The sequence below is a fragment of the Lissotriton vulgaris genome, chromosome 3_1 (genome assembly GCF_964263255.1).
Source record: "Lissotriton vulgaris chromosome 3_1, aLisVul1.2, whole genome shotgun sequence".
NCBI classification, from domain to species: domain Eukaryota; kingdom Metazoa; phylum Chordata; class Amphibia; order Caudata; family Salamandridae; genus Lissotriton; species Lissotriton vulgaris.
The window spans coordinates 1,814,483,734-1,814,502,205 of record NC_141689.1 but is presented as its reverse complement, the minus strand read 5'-3'; the positions used below and the strand labels follow the sequence as shown (position 1 = coordinate 1,814,502,205).

Here is an 18,472-nt window from a genome sequence, read left to right as displayed (position 1 = left end):
ACCATTTGTTGATACCATTCGCAGGGAAAAAACCAGATGCTTTCATTTGCAGCACTTTCCCCCTATTTTTCCCCAAAATTTTGCTGTATTTTGGCTAATTTCTGGGTCCTCTCCAGGGGATTCCACAAACCCTGGGTACCTTTAAAAGCCCCATGATGTTGGAAGAAAAGGACGCAAATTTGGCGTGGATACCTTATGTGGTCAAAATGTTACAGGGGGCTAAGCGCGACTACCCCAAATAGCCCAAAAAAAGCTTAGCACGGGGGGTGGGGAGGCCTAGCAGCAAAGGGGTTAAGAAGAAGGAAGATGCCATGGTAAGGGACAAAATGAGCACTGCATGCTAAACAGTGCTGTTTTTACTTAGGCAACCACTGTTTAATAAGCGAGACTTTGCTAAAGGAAAGTAGCATGGCTCTTGTATGCAAGCATCCCTTATACCTTGAACGAAACCAGAGCCTACTGTGCTTTTCGGAGTACTTAATTCCATTTTGTTATATTGAGATGCATATCTGTTACATTTTGTGTGATATTGCCGTGTCAAGTTGTGTATGTGTTTGAGGGACGATGTTCTGTGTAATGAAAACTCATGCAGCCTGCACTGCTTCTGTGTCTCGTGCAAAATGTCACTGTTGCTACATGTGCTGAGCATAGGTGCATCACTGAGGCGTGCACTTCTGCTGCCTCTGGCAATCTCATTCTGTGTGAGGAAAGTTTTGCTGCTGTCCTATGCAATACCAGTGTGTGTTTAGGAAAGCATGCACTGCTTCTCAGAAAAAAACAGTTGATGTTTGGAGGAATAATACTTCATTTAGAAAACCTTTCACACTGATATTTGAATGATCAACATTGCTAATTATGAGACTATTTCTAGTGATATGGGATATGAAAAGCCAGTATCTATCTATCTATCTATCTATCTATCTATCTATCTATCTATCTATATATATTTTTTTCTAAACAAATTATAGGTGCATATCTAACAAATTAGACTAGTGCTGTGTCCGTTTCAGGACTACAGATCCAAAATTTATATTGAATCTTTTAATGATCTTGCTATCATTATTTGTAATTGCTACTTAAGGTCTGATTATATGCACTCAAGTAATTCCTCTTCTGATAGAGTGTAAAATCTTTCTTATCTGAGGGAAAAGCTCGATTGTTCAGGATTTGAGATTTGCATCTTTGTAACTGTTTGTTCTTCCATTTTGGGCCTTCAATAATATGCTCGTTTATTTTGTATGAGCAGTATTCTGTGGAAGGAACAGAAAGGGCAAAATCAAAAGAGATATGGGAGCTGCTTTCAATATTTCGAAAAATATGAGCCCATACCAAATTTCGTAAATTAAATTAACTAGCAATAAAACCTGTGGCTTTTCAGACACTGTTTTGGGGAAGTTGTACCAAAATGTTATTGTTCGGCTCAGATGTTCCTAAATTGCTTTCTAGGCAAGGGTCTACACTTGCCTCAGATGCTGCTTGTGCGAGGTTGGTCTTACTTGCAACATTATACTTTAAATTTTCTATCAGTGAGTGTCAACAGAATTGCATGCAAAAGCTTTGGTGTTTTAGTAAGTTTGGCAATTGTGTTGCAATATGCACCCTTTCTCCCTATGATTATTAAACATTTTGTCTGGGTGATGTCCTTGTCAACCCCTCCTATGGAGTTTAGACTTGTTTGCTAGGTGCACTCAGATGCTTCACCATTTACAAAGTTTTCATTTGATGAAATGATGCAAAACAAAAGGGCAAGATAGTGGAGGGTTATGTAAATGATTTAGGGACATTGACGACCACATGCAAATATAGGGTCAGTCTTGAAGAAATCATTAGACATCAATTTATGCTAGGGTCTGACAATAACAGTCAGGTAGGATCTATGGGTGTGTGATGATCGCTTTTCAACTGTAATGATACAATTTGCAAAGACGCTTTTACACGGGTTAGGAAGCACAGAAGAACTAAAAAAATATAACGCAGTTGAGAAGGTGCTGCAAGTAATTACAAACCGACAACAGAAAGATGGCACTGGTAGTCAGAAGCAACTTTTAGAAATAATGAAATGTATGGGTAATTGTTACAGATGTGCAGAACATCGTCATATGGGGAATAATAAAGATTGTTTCGCATGGAGAGGGACACATACTCATGAGGGGATTAAGTGTTATAGGCGTGAGAAAAAGCAAACAAATGTAGTCTGTGGCAAGGGAGACGAGAAAGTTTTTTAGATATCTAGGAGACAGAATGAAGGACTCCTTTATGAAGTATCAGAAAGGCAGAAAAAATTGGAATGTTTGATTCAGGGAAAAACTTTCACTCACATTTCAGGAAATATTTGATAAAAACTCAAGTGTGGGATATAAATTACAAGAACTTGACATTAGACCAGCAAGATATGAAGGTTAACCCATAAAACTGAAAGATATTTTTTAATTGATGCATAGCATACCAAGGGGAATGCGTCTCCGGGAGGATTTATCCTACAATAAAGGGTGTCTTTGTAATAAGCTGGTTTCACCAAAGGGACCTGGGACGATTAAAAAATGACCCATTTTACAATTTATTTTTAGTCATCCTTTGTTCAACTGGGTCTCCCCCAAAAATCCACTTTAGTCATGCTAGTGTGTCAATATTAAAGTTTGAAACCTCAAAGACACATTCCTGGATTTGAAGGATGAATACGGCTTTCCAACAAACTATAGGCTCGCAATGAATAACTGCTACTGCTTCATATGGAACAATTAGGAACATTTTTGTATTTGAACCATTCATACTGTGCACACATGTCCTTGATTACATAGTATAAGCAACCAAATATCAGAACTACAAAAAATAATAATAAAATAAGACGACTGAACAAATATTTTAAGTCACAGGTCTCCTTCCAACATACCTGGAATCTGAAATGGACTTCCGGGATCGGAGCTGGTGGGGGAGTGAGGATAGGTGCTGCCACTACCAGGAGAGTTGGGATAGCTGCTGTTGGGCGAGTGTGGGAATGGGTGGCTGTTTGATTGCTGGAAGGAATCTGGGAACGTAGCGTTGTGAGGCATGTGTGGTTCATTTTGCTCCAGGTTGCGGAACTGAGCAAGAAGACTGTGTTGCGGGTTGTACTCGCTGTGCCGTGGAACCAAAACTGGTGGAAGAACTGCAAATTAAAAGGAAAAAAGAAAATGACAACAGCACTTCAATTTCCCTGGCAAATAAAACGCAGTAGTAAGGATGGGCTTCATCGCATGTTAACAATGGAATACATCTTACCACTCAACACTTACAACTGTAAAATGTATTTTTTTTTAAATAATGAAAAAAATTTTGGGGAATACCTCTTTTACAGTCAGATTATAAACCGATAGAAAAGTGCTATCTTTGCACTGCTCTTTTCACGATCTGTGCCCTTCCATATGGCGCAAATTAAACCAAAAAAAGAACATAAAATGTGATAGGAGGAATGCTCGCAATTTGTAGAACTTCTGGCAACCGCTCGAGGTTACATTCCAACCCATCGTTCTTTTGCCTACCATGCCAACTTCAATTACAGACAGCCAAACGCAAATCAGTCTTGGTCCTTCTCTAATAGTAACAGTCCAGCCCAAACAGCCATGCCAACACAAGCAACCCAAGACCAGTTTCACTCTGAATGAAAATAGTTGGGCGGGTGCAGCTTAGTTCCAGCGGCACAGTGAACAAGGGAACCACATCTGGGCTTACAAGTAGCCACTTATGGCGACATCATACACACAAAAGGGGATTCGCGGAATACTTCCAATTTGCCCAACCACTGGCAATCACTCAGGCTAGCATTCCAACCAAGGGCCACCCCACCATGCCACCTCAGATTAGACTAGCCATATGCAAATCAGACTTAGTCTTGCTTCAAAAGGAACATTCCAGCCATAACGGCAAAGCCAACGTCCACTCTGAACCGAAACACACGCAACCCAAGACACGTTTCGCCTTGACTGGGGCTCGTCAGTCAGAATCCAGTGGCACGGAGCAAGGGGCCCACGTCTGGGCATATCCTTAGCCAATTAGGATGTTACATCAAACACAGAAAAGATGTTGGAGGATAATTTGCAATTTCTCAAACCACTTGCAATCGCATGAGGTAGCATTTCAACGCGCCCACCCTACCACCTCAGATTCAACGCAGCCATATGCAAATTAGCTTCAGTCCTGCTGCAATAGGAACAGTCCACCTCAAACTGCCAATCCAACATCCTCTCTGAACAGGAATTAAACTAAGACATGCAAAAATGGTAAATGAAAGCATATATATTATTTTCAGTCACAAATAGAAATCAGTCAGCCAATCAGAAATGCAACTTCAAAGGAGGCAAACAACAACTGCTTCTCAACATGCCAGTTCAAAGCTTTTGCTTCCTTATTCAGACATCTCAAAGGGAATTTCAGCTGTCCCTCAACTAATGTAAAATACAAAGGGCCCTATTCACAAAGGTATTTTCAGTGGTAAGCGAAGTTTGCAGCTGAAAATACCTCACTTACGCCTGCAAAGAATTCACAGATATAAATGGATTTTCTACACTTGATTTCTTTGCCTCCTTACACTGATTTCTTTTCAGTGCAAGGAGAATATGAACCTACAAGATAGGTCACATGGCATTCTCAGTAGTACGCCTAGAAAGCTCGACGCAATGCAGCTTTCCAGGCTTGAAATGTTTGTGAACTGGGGGAAATAAGAAAAAAAAAAAAAGAACACAAAAATATGTTCAGGCAGAGATGCAAATCTGCGCCTGCACTTTTATATTTTTTTCATGAATCAGGTCTAAAGTTTTTCTGTGACAGAAAACCACAAATATTGTAAATGACGCAACCCCCCCCCAAAAAAATTTACACAAAACATTTGAAAAACATTCAATAAAGAGAAACTTGATTGGTGCCTGGCTAATGAGTGTTGAAAAGAAGTACTGGAATAGGTTTAGCTTGAAAGACAATGGCAAAATCTCAAATAATTGTTAGAACAGAGATTTAAACCAATTCTATGGGCGAGCATTTTTATGATGAACAAGCACGAAAAGACTAAATAGTATTGATTTTGAGGGAATGTGCTGCTGAACTCTTCTGTAGACGGGAGTGGAATGCACTTCATTCACGTCTTCTAAACAGAGTACCACCACTTTACTTAATTTGTCGAGGAAAAAAAAATATTTTGCCCTGTAAAAACAGATTTTATGCCAACAATGTAATTCCTTTTGTATAGCATTTATGCATCCGAAACACAAAGCCAGAGTTGCAGCAGACCTCTGGCCTAAAAGTATAGGGAAGAGCAAACTTAGGAGGCTAAGGCTGTCAGAAAAGTAAGGGGTGATATTTAGCATTCCTTGCTGATGGCATTTTACTTGCGGAAGACTAACCGGTGAAAACGCAATTTAATGCGGTCTAAAAATACGTAATGTTCTAACGAAGTTAGCATGGCTTGGAAGTAGGACATGCCACTAAAGGGCATCTTGATAGGTGAATGTCAATTCCAACAGATATTTGTTTCCTGTAAATAAGGCCTAATAATGGGGTGCCGCTTCAGGACCTCTGTATGTTTGTAGGTTTTTTATGACAGTCTGATTTACACAGTTAAAGAAAGAGAACTGCTGTATTTCCACAAATAATTGCGCAGACTGTACCACCTCATTTCACCTATCGGGTAGGCCTGCCAAGAATGCTTTTACCAAACTGAAGGCAGAATCAATCAATCAACACAGACAACTGCTTAATTCGTTACAAGCTTGTGATCAGTTCTATGTGATACTGAATCTTCGCTCATCAAGCAGCCAGGACGGCTCCTTGTAAAACGCTCATAAACTACCAACTTAATCCCATTTTCGGGGCACAATCATGCTAATATTGATAATATACTTGTATGCTCAGTGTTCATGATGATTAGAAATTGGACACAAGATATATCCTGAGCTCAAATTTCCAGTAAAAGGTTATTTCAAGCCTTAACCAACATGGCGGCGGCGCTAGACGCCACTCCACTTAGATTGCCATTACGAATTATGCTGCGAGGACTGTTTTACTGATATATGACTGACTACTGAAACGGACTGTTGGAAGAGGACAAACATTTACGTCATTTTGGAATAAGATATAAACTATTGGATGCTTGAAAGACTTACCTTTTGATTAAACTGTATTTATGGTGAATAGCCCTGAGGAAGTCCTTGGCTTACTCCACAGAGGACGAAACACATGTTGGCGGCTAGACCTTTTGTTCTGAAGAAATATTTTGAAATAAAGAAGAAGTTTGGGAAGATCATCTTGTCTTTAAGAACTTTTTACTGGAAATATGCGTTCCGGATATAGCTTGTGTTTGATTTAATGGTTTGCTTTCCCACACCATCTGGTGAATGGTGAATGGCCGTCACCTTATCCTTCGAGCTATAATTAAGAAGACTCAACTTACTGTTTCACGACTGTGCGCAACTGTCACCCAGCCATTCTGTTCTTTGTATTCTATTAGAAATTGGGTTTTTGGCTGTCAGAGTATACACCATGATGAAGCAGGACCCACCACTCTAGTCAGGGTAAGTAAGTTATACACCAAAGATAACCCGTGCTCACCCCTTGGTAGCGCGGCACAGAGCAGTTAGGCTTATCTCCAGAGGCAATGTGCTAAGTATCGTACACACACACACATAGGAAAAAACACAAAAGTACTACATGCCAGTTTCGAAAGAATAGCCAATATTTATTGAAGTAAAACAGGACCAAAACAACACAAATCTAACACACAAGTCAAGATATGATTTTTTCAAGATTAAATACAGTTATAGTGCTTAAAAACACATTAGTCCCATTTGGGACTATGTCGACATGTTTGACAGGGACGACTCCACGAGTTCGGGCAGACTGTGATGGAGCGCAGATGCCTACGAAGTTGTGCATACCCCAGTACAGTACCTTGGAGACGTTGAGCATCAAAGACGATGCAAGGTGCCTGGGAGGTGAGCCGCCGCTGAAGCAGTTGTACTCTATTTTCATTACTGCTATGCAGGTTGTTGGTGCGTCGGTGCTCGGGGACGTTGCTCTGCACAACGGAGGGGAGGCATAGTTGAAGCAAGTGAGGCGCCGGTTCCTTGATGCGGTGCAGAGTTGTTGAGACACTGACGCAGGGGAGGTGATGTGATGAGGCTTCGGTTCCGATGGTGGTGTAGTGTCGAAGAGTCGAGGGTCAAGCCGTGAGGCATCGACTTCGCGGTGTCAATGTCACACCATGGGGCCACAGGTGCTGAGTTTCAGTCAGGCATCACGGACTTCGGTGACGCGGTACTCGAGACTGGCACAATGGTGGTTCTTCGGAGATGCTGCGGTGGCATCGGAGAATGCATTGTAAGTCACAGTCAACGACACCGGTTCAGAAGTGGTGCTCTAAGTCAATGTGCTGATTATCTTCTTTTTAGCATAGAAACTCACATCCAAGGGCCCAGGAACTGGATATGGCACCACTTGACTGAGTAGGGCTCTCAGTAGAGGAACCCAAGGTACTGCAGTTGAAGTCTTTGATGGTCCTGAGACTTCCTACCGGAGAAAAGCTCAACTCAAGCCATTGGAGAAACTTCAGAAATCAGGATGTAGAGAGCAAAGTCCAGTACTCTCACTCCCAGGACAGAAGCAACAGCCAGCAGACCAGCACAGCAAAGCAAAGTGACAGTTTCTCCTGGCAGCACAAAAGCTCTTTTTCCTGGCAGAATGTCCTAAGTCCAGAAGCGTTTTGAGTGTATGGTGTCAGAGATCAAGTACATATATTTTAGCCTTTGAAGCAGGGAGACTTCAAAGAAAGGTCTTTGTAATGCACAAGACCGTGCCCTTCCTGGCCCTGGTTCCAGACACACTATAGGGGATATTCATATATCTTTGTGTGGAGGCAGGCACAGCCCTATTCATGTGCAAGTATTAGCTCCTCCCACCACCCTAGATCAGGAAGGCTCATCATCCGGGTGAATGACCATCGTGATATGCCGGGCACGTGTGTGTGTGACTATCTTTGTGTGTGACTATCTAGAGTGAATTCACAAAGCCCAACTGTCATCCAATCAAGATGTGTATTCTAGGGACAGACAGAGGCACAGAATAGTTAAGTAAGACAACGCCAACTTTCCAAGAGTGCAATTTTCAGACCTGTAACTTAAGAACCAACTTCACTAAAAGATGTGTTTTTAAATTGCGAGACCAGAGACACCAGACTCTAAATGTTATCTTACAACACAAATTGTTGTACCTAAGTGCCTTTAAGGAGTCATTAAAAAGCGTAGATTTACCCTCGCATGTGAAGAAAAAGAAAACAGCCGTTAATTTTCGGCAGGTCCATTGCTGGATTGCTTGGGTACTACGTGAACTGTTGAATGTGTCCCAGTAGATATATCACCATTACAGATATAAAGGCAAAAACAAATAAAATGTTCATAAGAGGAGAGCTGGGATCCCTCACAGGCAAGCGTTAGGAAATATGGGATATAGCGGTTCGAACCTATTATCAAACTCAAACTGCTATGAAGCGACAAGACAATTCTGAAGAACCAGTAAAAACAACGTTTCAGGTTTCCGCAAATATGATCAACCGATTGAGGTGCATTTCTTTCTTTATATTTAGATATTTACAATTCCATTTCCTTTACTGCCAGCACAACCCTTCCTGCACTTTTGACACCATCATAAACCGTGCTTCCTGACAGGCCCACGCACTTCCCCATAACATTTGTCAAGACGCCATTTTCCACACACAACTTTTTTCGACAAAGAGCTGCGCCGCATCATCTCCATTCATCCTTTAAAAAACACACCAGTCAGAGGAAGCAAATGGGGGTACGTGAAAGCTACACGGAGGGTAATGAATGGGGGACGTGTAGCTACTTGCAGCCACTGTACACTTTGGTTGTTTAACAAAAAGCAGCCTCAGCACAAAAGATGCCAAGGAAATGGAGTGTCTGAAGGACTAATATATGGACTCGATCCAAAAAACATGCCTATTATGGTTAAGGAAATTGCTGCAGTTTTTTTTTTACCCGGATATAAACATTGGCTGATGACCTTGCAACCCAGTGTGGGTGAAGACAGGACTACATTATACAATGGAGAAATGAAAGTCTGAGACCAGCTGGTAAAAACTGAAGTGAAGATAGTGAGGTCAGTACACGAACAACAAGTGTATAATGCCAGAATTCATTCTAAAAGTCACATTTGTGAAGGAACTTCATCATTGCTTTAGGGATGGACAACTTGTGCACAGGCCTGCCTTTTATTAGGTCTGTCCCTGACAGCTGTAGTAGTCTCGCCAGATTATTCCCGCCCAAAATGTTAACAGAACGTACATGCACAGAGGGGTATTTGGTCATCAGGCTTCATCCACGTGTCTTGTTCCGTTCACCACAGTATAGAGAATGGGAAAATATTTAAGCCCATTTCACCCACTGGCTCCCATCACTCTGATTGACTGACAAAACATATGCGCATTTTTAACATCCACCTAAAATAGGTTAATTTCCGTTAAGTGACAAAGCTTGTTCAAAGAGTGTTAACAAAATATATATTTTAACATGAAATGCCAGGTATTTCCCTACGCGGTCAGATGTGGCTTTATCTTCCATATGCTGTGTAAAGTTACTATTATAAAGTGCTTAAATGATATTTTAACATGGTCACTACATGTTATTTCAGTGTTTGGTTAAGTTGTAATATATTCTTCTTTCCCTCAAAAACAATATATTAAAAAAAAAAAAGAGCAGAGCAGCTGGAAGGTTTGTCATCACTAGTAAAAATGCCACATCATGGAATGTTTACGTATAAAGAAAGCATATGATGGCCATTTTTCTGTGGCATGCATCTGCAGGTTAAAACAAGAAATAAAAATAACCATCACTGCCTGCCACTGCCAGGCGTATAGGTTTTGCCAAATGCTTGGTTAGCTACTGATTTATTCTCGCCTCCTTCACTAATACTGCTACTACTACAACTACTACTAACAACAACAGTATGAAGGGAACTGAAAGGTTGCTTATTTAAAAACATGACTTTTGAAACTCCCACATCACTGAATGATTTTTAAATATAATATTTGTAATGTAAGCATATAGCAACAAATATTATTTTTTCCCCTATTTCGTTTAGTGGCATACACTTTTAATAAAAAAATTACAAAGAATTTATCAATGCACAACTCTGCCAAGGCCAGACACTCTGCTTTTGGCAATGCTTGTTGTAATAGGTGCGGTGTGAAAAAAGCGCACCATCTTTATGTGTGCCGTCGAGCATGCATGTTCCCAAATAGATGTTATGAGGAAGAGCCAAATGTTTGTAACTAGAACGGGCTATTATAGGCTAGAAGGGCCCACTGGAATAAAACAAAAAAAAATCCTACTGCAGTAAGTGATGCAATCAATGGCAATCTGAAATCAGATCTTTGGACTGCTTCGTGGAAAAGATTCTTTGCTGATAGTTTGGAACCCAACAAGCAGGCAGAATGCACGCATCTGACAAAACTAACAACCATTTAATTGCCCACTTATGGAAACGACATTTGTTTATTGGAGTCCTCACTGGCATGTCCTCGGACTAAAAACGTTCGCAATTAAACTTCTATTTTCGAGGGATAAAGAATGCTACAAAAGGAAATCGCACTAGAGAGTATCAAGAGAAGATCTGTGCTCGATTACTTCTTCAACTATTGCAATAATATAATTGATGGACGTTCGGAAACCAAACACTGCTCAGTTCTTCTGCGTATTTACAAATTCTGCTTTTAGATCATTAAAGTGGAAGAGCAACGAACAGGACAGATGGTAGGAGGGGGGCTGGCCGGGTGACCAGGGGAGCAGCTGCTTACCAAGCCTTCGACATCAAAAGGTGCAACCCTGAGAACAGAACAACTCAGCACACACCTGCTGCACAGACTAGAAAATAAAAGTCAAGAAGCGCGCACACTCGGTGCATGGGAGGGCTTGTGCGCAGTTGGGTGGTCCCTCCCTATTTAAAACATGAAGATCTGTTGAGTGCCAGGAAAACTCGTCCTGCCACGGCTCCGTGCTCGTACCCAACCCTTTAAGAGGTTCACTGTGGTGTTTAGCACAGCCCGCTTCTGAACAAAGTAAAATGCCTTGTGGGAGAAACGTTGCCATGTCCTCTTCACTGGGTGTCAGTTGTCGCCGTGGAAAGATCAGCTGACTAGTTAGAAACGGCTACTAACTGATTCAGTTGATACATTCGGGTTTTGGAACATGGATCTGTCAACGTGAGGGAAAATTCTAAGGTCTAAAAAAAAAAAAGCAGAAAAATAGACTTCACGAGACATAATTAAAGACAGGGGAGTTCCGAAATGCAACTGGAATTCACTGGGACTTCTTCCAAGGTCTAAATGACCTATCAACAACCTACTCCAAGAATTCCAGAATGTCTTTTTGTTTGATGAGGTCTGGTTGGGGTCGAGACTTCGAGTCTGTTAGAATCGGCTCAGAGGTCCGAGTTCTGGGAATTCCACAACCCGGAGACCCAAATTCTCAAGCATATGCAAACACAGAGTTGTGACTTATGGGTACAGTCGTTAAATGCAGGTTGGTGCATAACGAGGCGCTGTTTGTGCATGTAATCTGGGCTCCTGCCTGTTAGACTTAGTTAACCCTGAGGGCACAGTGAACTTGATCCCTGCGTTCAACAGGAGCCAGTGGACATGCAATTGTGTTTGAGGTTCAACCACATTCAGACTGCGCAGTTGTGTACTCTTTCCAACTCATCCACTTGTGCCCTGTGTAGATGAGGTTGTCGTAGTGAAGGCTTGCTAAGACCACCCAGAGGTCAGTTTAGAGTAGTGGGAGGACTTTTTGAAACGAAGGAGGCCTGCATGTTGACATGGTTACCCCTGTCCTGATTTAGGATGAATTCACAATAAAAACAGAACCTCCAAGCTCTTTACTACTGAAGAGGTTCCCTGGGGTGTCCCAAGAACCTTGCGCTAGAAGGAGGGCAGGGATTGTGATTGCCTTTTACTAGTATTGGTTTCCAGGCTTGAAACTAAGATAAGGCAAATAAAAAAACAAAAAACATGCTGCGTTGGTAAAGCCTATAGGTCTTGCTTACGAGAGCTACTGACTTTGTCAATGTTTTTTTAGCCATGTTGCATTACATGGCTAAAAGTAATTTTTAAAACGTGCTAAGACTTGGCACACAGCTCATAGTGTTTTTATTATGCTCCCCTCAGGCAAACAGAGGAAGGGAGGCAACACAAAGGGAGTGAGGGAGACAAGATTGCAGGTGAGGGAGAAAAAAAAACAGCGCTATGATGCTGCTAATTAGTGGCATCTTAGAGCTTTTTTTTATTGTTCCAAGACGCATGGCGGGAGGCACCAGAGAGAGACAGAGAGGGGGGGGGGGGGCTGGTATGAAGGTAACGCAAAGTGGGGAAGTGAAGAATCACGGGGGGGGCAAGGATGCGAGTGGAAGAGCACATGGAAAACAGAGGGTGGGAGACAGGGGCAAGTACGCGGACAACAGAGGGTGGGAGGGGCGGGGCAAGCACATGGACAACGGAGAAATGTGGGCAGGGACTGGGGGCAAGCAGGCTGACAGAGGTTCAGGTCAAAGTACGCGAGGGATACAATTGAAAAACACTTACTACTGTAGCATGCTTAAACAAAAATATAGAGCCTGAAAAAATGCAGTGAAAGGACACAAATGTTGCCTTCATGCTCCATGGTACGGACAAATTGAGATAGAGAAAGGAAGTCTACAGAAGCTGACAAATACGGAGCAGGCAAAAGAGAGTGAGAATAAGGGTAAGCAATGGTTGGCTTATAAGCACCCTGTAAGATAGTAAAAGATTTTGCAAAAGACAACGCAAGCGCTGTTTTAGACAAGGCCTACAAAAGCTCTTGTTCATTCAAAGCAACATGTAGTCCGGGCGTGTAGTAATGTCAGGCTGACTTGTTGGTCCCTTTTCAAGTAGATTTGTTTGATGCCAACACTGTGCTTAATTTGTGCCCATGGGAGTAGTTGGTGAGCAGCTGCACTCATTTTGGGACTGGGAATTATTTTTCATCAGACATTGATCCAGTGAAAGAAAGCGAGGCAAAAAGGGTAGAAATTAACAATACTGCTAGTTATGTGCCAGTGGCGCATGAGTGGTGCTATGTGCTGCATCTGTTGAATTTTAGCTTCATGAGGTCTGGGGCTATTTTATTTGTTTAAATAAATTCTCTCACCGTATTTTTAACTGTTTTGTTGTCACTCTTCTCCCCGGTCCACCGCAGCCTGTGCTGTTTGTGTGGAGGGAGCCTCGGCGGCCTAGTTGCCCGTTTCCCTCACTTCCGGTGGCACAAGTTTGTCGGCCATCTTGGAGGGGCGGTCTAGTCTTTTGCTCTCTCCCTGCTGCATTCTATAAAAAAAAGAGCCATGGCGCTGCCGCTGGAGGCGCGCCAAAGGCAACCCAGTCTGCGCCCGTCCGCGCCAGTACGATGCCAGAAATGCTGCCTCTCCCAAGAGGGATACTACCACCTATACTCCGGAGGACCTCCTAGAGCGGAGGACCTCTAAGTGGGTGCAAGCAGGCTTGTGGGCTCACTGTTGAGCGATGATTTTTAAATCTTGCTATCCTTGCTCCTTCATTAAACATTTGGTTATCGGCTGTGAGAGTGCCTATTTTAAGGTTACCTTGAGTCCAAACTAAACTATGTCTGGGCTCCTTGTGTACCGACCTCCGGGACCATCCCCAGGTTTTAGAGAGGCCCTTGTAGATATGGTGAACACACTGGCAGTTAATACCGCCAATTTCACGGTGTTGGGGGACTTGAATCTCCATCTGGACAATACCGAGGACACGGATATAGCAAGTTTCGTAGCTGACCTTGCAGTGTGTCAACTGCTGCAGTTGGTCGTAGGTTCTACGCATAGTGCGGGTCATTTAAAAGATCCTGTCTTTACCAATATACCTCATATCACATTGTGTGCACCTGTCAGGATAGGTTGGACGGACCATTTTTTGGTCTCCATGTTCTTTCACGGAGTCATTCCCGCCCAGTCCAAGGGTCGCTTGATCTCGCTGAAACGACCCTGGCAGAAACTGGATTGGGATCAATAAGAGGCTGTTCTCCTGACCACTTGGCCTGATCTAACAGAGGACAACAATGAGGCATACAGGCTATTCTTAGAATGGATCAGGTGTCCACTAGATACATGAAATGGTCAGGTAGTCGTGAAACCAAAACAAGGCCCTGGTAGAAGACTGAACTCGCCGACATGCGCAAAGGATGCGAGAAACTGGAACGGTTTTGGAGAAGGGATTTCTGCATGGTAGCCAAGGAAATCTATAGGGCAGCAATTAAAAAATACCATAAAGCCATTTACCAGGCACAAGCAGCTTTTTTCTCTAATCAAATCTGCGAAAGTTCCAATCCCGCTAAGAGCATGTTTTGTATACTTGCCAGTTTGCAATCCCAGCAAAATGGCATTGGGTCTACCATCGAGTACAATAAGCGGTGCGAGGAGCTGGCCACCTTTTTTGTTAAAAATGTGGACGATACCTATAGCTCCTTCCCGACAATACACAATAATTTGCCGGCGGCACCTTGCTGTCGACGGCTAAATACCTTCCATTCTTTTCCCCCGATCTCGGCAGATCAGCTGCGAGCACTGTGTAGTAGGATCAAGTCGGGCTCTCCTGCCGACTCTCTCAAACCTGACCAATTTAATAAGGTATTGCCGACCATCTTACTCTCCCTCACTCAGGTGATCAATAAATCTCTCAGCACTGCTACGGTGCATAGGGCTTGGAAACAGGCTAAAGTAATTCCGATGCTTAAAAAGCCTGCTCTTGATCCAACAAAAGCAGAAAGTTATTGCCCCATTTCTTTGCTTCCCTGGGCAGCTAAGATTACAGAGGCATATGTGAACTCTCTCCTGTCGGATTTTTTTACTCCCAATAACGTATTGGATCCCTCCCAAAATGGCTTTAGGCCAGGTCACAGCACGGAGTCAGCCCTCCTGGCTGTGACAGAACCCCTCTGGTCAGCCATGGATGTGGGGCAAACATTGGCGCTGATCCTGTTGGATTTAAGCGCCGCGTTTGACATGGTGTCGCATGAAATTCTGGTGAGATGCTTGGTGGAGGTAGGAATCACGGGTCTGGCATTGGAGTGGCTTGCCTCATTTCTTCATGAGAGGTCATTCTTGGTATATGCCCCCTGTTTGTGTCCAGTGAAAACCGTATCAAACAAAGGGTGCCACAGGGCTCCTACCATAGTCCCCTACTTATCAACATCTATGTTCAATCTTTGGCTGCTGTAGCCTTGAGTAGGGGCTTGACCGTGGTCTCATATGCGGACAACACTCAGTTAGTGGTGGCACTCTCTAATAACACCGAGCAAGACACCCTCAAGTTTCAGGGCGACCTTGCAGTAGTGGCCGAGTGGATGACTGCTAACTGCCTCCAACTGAATTCTAACAAGTCGGAGGTATGGTTGGTAGGCAGAGACCATGGTCTGTGGAATGATCACTGGTGGCCAGCAAGTCTGGGCACGCCACCTTCCCCCAAACAAGTGGTAAAGAACTTAGGGGTTTGGTTGGACTCTTCTTTAAACTATTGAATACAAACCAAAAAAACAGCAGTGGTCTGCTTTGGACTTTTACGGGGGCTCCGGCCACTGATGGGCCTCTTTGATGCCTCTACACGTCAGGTCATTATTCAAGCGATGGTTTTGTCCAGACTTGACTATGCCTGTTCCCTCTATTTAGAGTCTAATAAAGTAGAGGTTCAGAGGCTGCAAAGGACACAAAATGCAGCAGTCAGAACACTTTTAGGCCTGCGCAAGTCCTGCTCTGTGTCCAGTGCCATCCGTCGCCTCCATTGTCTTACGGTGACCAGGTGCATTGAATTTAAGGCCTTATGTACCTCTTTTAAGGTTTTGAAATCTGCCACTCCGCCTATTCTGGCTAATCTTCTTTCACTGTATGTTCCGTCACGTCCCCTTCAGTCAGAGGGTCAGCCTTTGGTAGTGGTCCCTCGAATACGAAGAGTCGGGCTGGTGGGCACTTTTTTCGCTATAGAGCTGCCACTTTATGGAACACACCTCCTGTGCAGAATCGAGGTCTTAATAACCACTTGGAAGTTAGGAAGGCCTTTAAGACTTTTCTTTTCCCCACTAACTAGCTGGTGTTACTCTGCTATTTGTCAGTTTTCCCTCTAGCGCCAGGACGCCCCTTTGCTGGGGCAGCTGTTGCGCTCTATAAGACTCCTTAACATAACAAAACATACAAAGTCAGGAAAGCGAGACAAAGGGGATACATTCTGTGCTTTGAACCCAACCCTTACCTTTGACAGCGTAATCATCCCAAAGCCAACCCATGATCTAAATCATGTTTGGGCTTCGTTTTAAGGCATTTGATTTTCCTCCTCAATGGTTGAGGCATTGATGATTTTGACTTTTATCCTGAGATGGATTTGTTCTATCTGGTTAAAAGAGCTCGGGTCTTTTCCTCTACTGTCTCTTCGAGCTCAATTCCCACCCCCCATTCTGTGTGTCGTGACCATTCCTTTCTAGCATTTGAAGGAGGGTCTAAGTGGATTACTGGGGCTGACTATACTTTTTTAGGAGCTAGTGCTTCATTTAGGAGAGGTATGCATCACAAACCAGGGCTTAAGTTATTATACTTTTCCTGGTATGACCTCTTGCAGTAATTGGACGTGTGTAGGTCTCAAGTACTAATCACAGTGGTGCATCTCCTGCAACACAACAAAATGCTTTCACTCTTGTACAATGACTGCTTTTTAGGTTGCGCCTAAGAAGTGCATGTGCTGCTCTGCGAGGCATGCTATATTAGAGTATGGACTTGAAGCATCACCCAATTTCCGCCCTTATTTTTCATTTGGGTTGTGTCATTGTCCGTTGTAAATGCTGGCTTCTGATTAGTTAATAGGCTTGTTAATACCTCCTTAGTACTGCCTTGCCTTCATCTGTAACCTCCCATGATGACTGGCCCTTTTACTTGTGTTGTTACATGGCACGTCTTTTGTCTGTAAGCACCATTTTCTTTAACAAGTTTCTCCTACTGCAGGCACGACATGCTTTCTTGCAACACTCAGCGCGCCATGCTATTTCACTTTCCAAGCAGCCCAGGACAATGGGGGCCGCTTCTTTGAAATGTATTATGTCTCGTATTTACATGAGTTTTAGCTATTGGTATTGTAAATGACAATGCCTTTTATTTATGTGTTAATTATCAAAACAGATAAATAAAAGGCACTGTCATTTACAATGCCAATAGCTTAAACTCTTGCACATCATGAGACCTATTGCATTGCAAATGCTAGTTCACATATACTTTCCTTTAAGCTAAGCCAGTCCCCCAATTTCCTCAGTATAGATACCAACGTTCGCAGACTTTCCACTGTCTCCCCTTGTGACGGTCCACAGAGACAGTGTGCTGTACGGCCCACTCATTAAGTGCTGCTAAAAACAATTTTTAAATGGCAATTTTCCAGTAGGATCATCCCACCCATGGCCACAGCATGGTGATGCATCAAGACTGCAAAAGTGAATGGCTCTGTGCACAGGGAGCACATACCCACAACACCTTTCACCACACCCTCCACAGGGCAGCCACAATGCTGGCTTCCCCCCGCCCTTGCATTCTCCTTTGTGGACTTGCTAACTTGGATAGCAGGGCTGTGGCAAGCAAAGATGTTCCCATGGCCATGACTTTCTTCAATGACTACACCAATAAGAATTATGGGCAGGGTGTATACTTGTGTGAAACCCCCATGTGTTTTCTACAGTCACCCTGGGACTGCAGTCTATAACTATTGATAAGGCCCTCAGCTGAAGCACACTTATAGCAGTTTGAATGGGTTGGGAGAAAGGAGGTAACACTACTAATACAGGATTGATATCTTAGCCAGTAAATATATTGTTAATTAGTTGTCTTGCTCGCAACATTAGCACTAGGAGGGAAAATAATTTGTATTACAGACCATCTCTAGAACTATGATGCTAGAGTAAACCAATGGCAGCTGTTATTTAACATCAGCAATTATTTGAACACGCGCCAAACAGTTTGTGCTGCGTTTTATCAAAACTCTACATACATCCCCAGTATCATGTGGGCTGTATCTATCTGGAGGATATTTAACACTGAGCTAAAGTGCGGGTAAGCAGCATCTTAGTGTTGTTGGCTGGCAAAGGTAACACGTTAGAGTATAACATGGCTTTTTGTATGTCAGGCTAACAAGTTATGTGAGCACCGGCATCCTGTGTCGATATGCCACATAAGAAAGCACAAGCCCTGAAAGCAGAATTACATTTAACACATCAATGACAGGTCTGCTCGACTTGGAAACATTTTGTCTCTCACGGATTAAAAGAGGAACATCAGGGACAGGAATAACAGCTGAGCAATTATTTTTGCATTTTTTTTAAACACACAGATCTGTGGGTTATGGTGCCTGTTGCAAAATCTGTATACGTTGCAGATCACATGT

At 43.1% G+C, this 18,472-nt stretch overlaps 1 protein-coding gene across 1 annotated transcript in view; it reads right to left on the bottom strand.

Moving 5' to 3' along the window:
• The window catches only part of SMAD1 (SMAD family member 1), a 178,791-nt gene that overhangs the window by 46,647 nt on the left and 113,672 nt on the right, over window positions 1-18,472 (bottom strand). Inside the window, exon 3 of the mRNA XM_086962255.1 lies at window positions 2,891-3,145. Within this exon, the coding sequence (XP_086818381.1) occupies window positions 2,891-3,145 (255 nt within the window). The remainder of the gene's footprint in view (window positions 1-2,890; window positions 3,146-18,472) is intronic.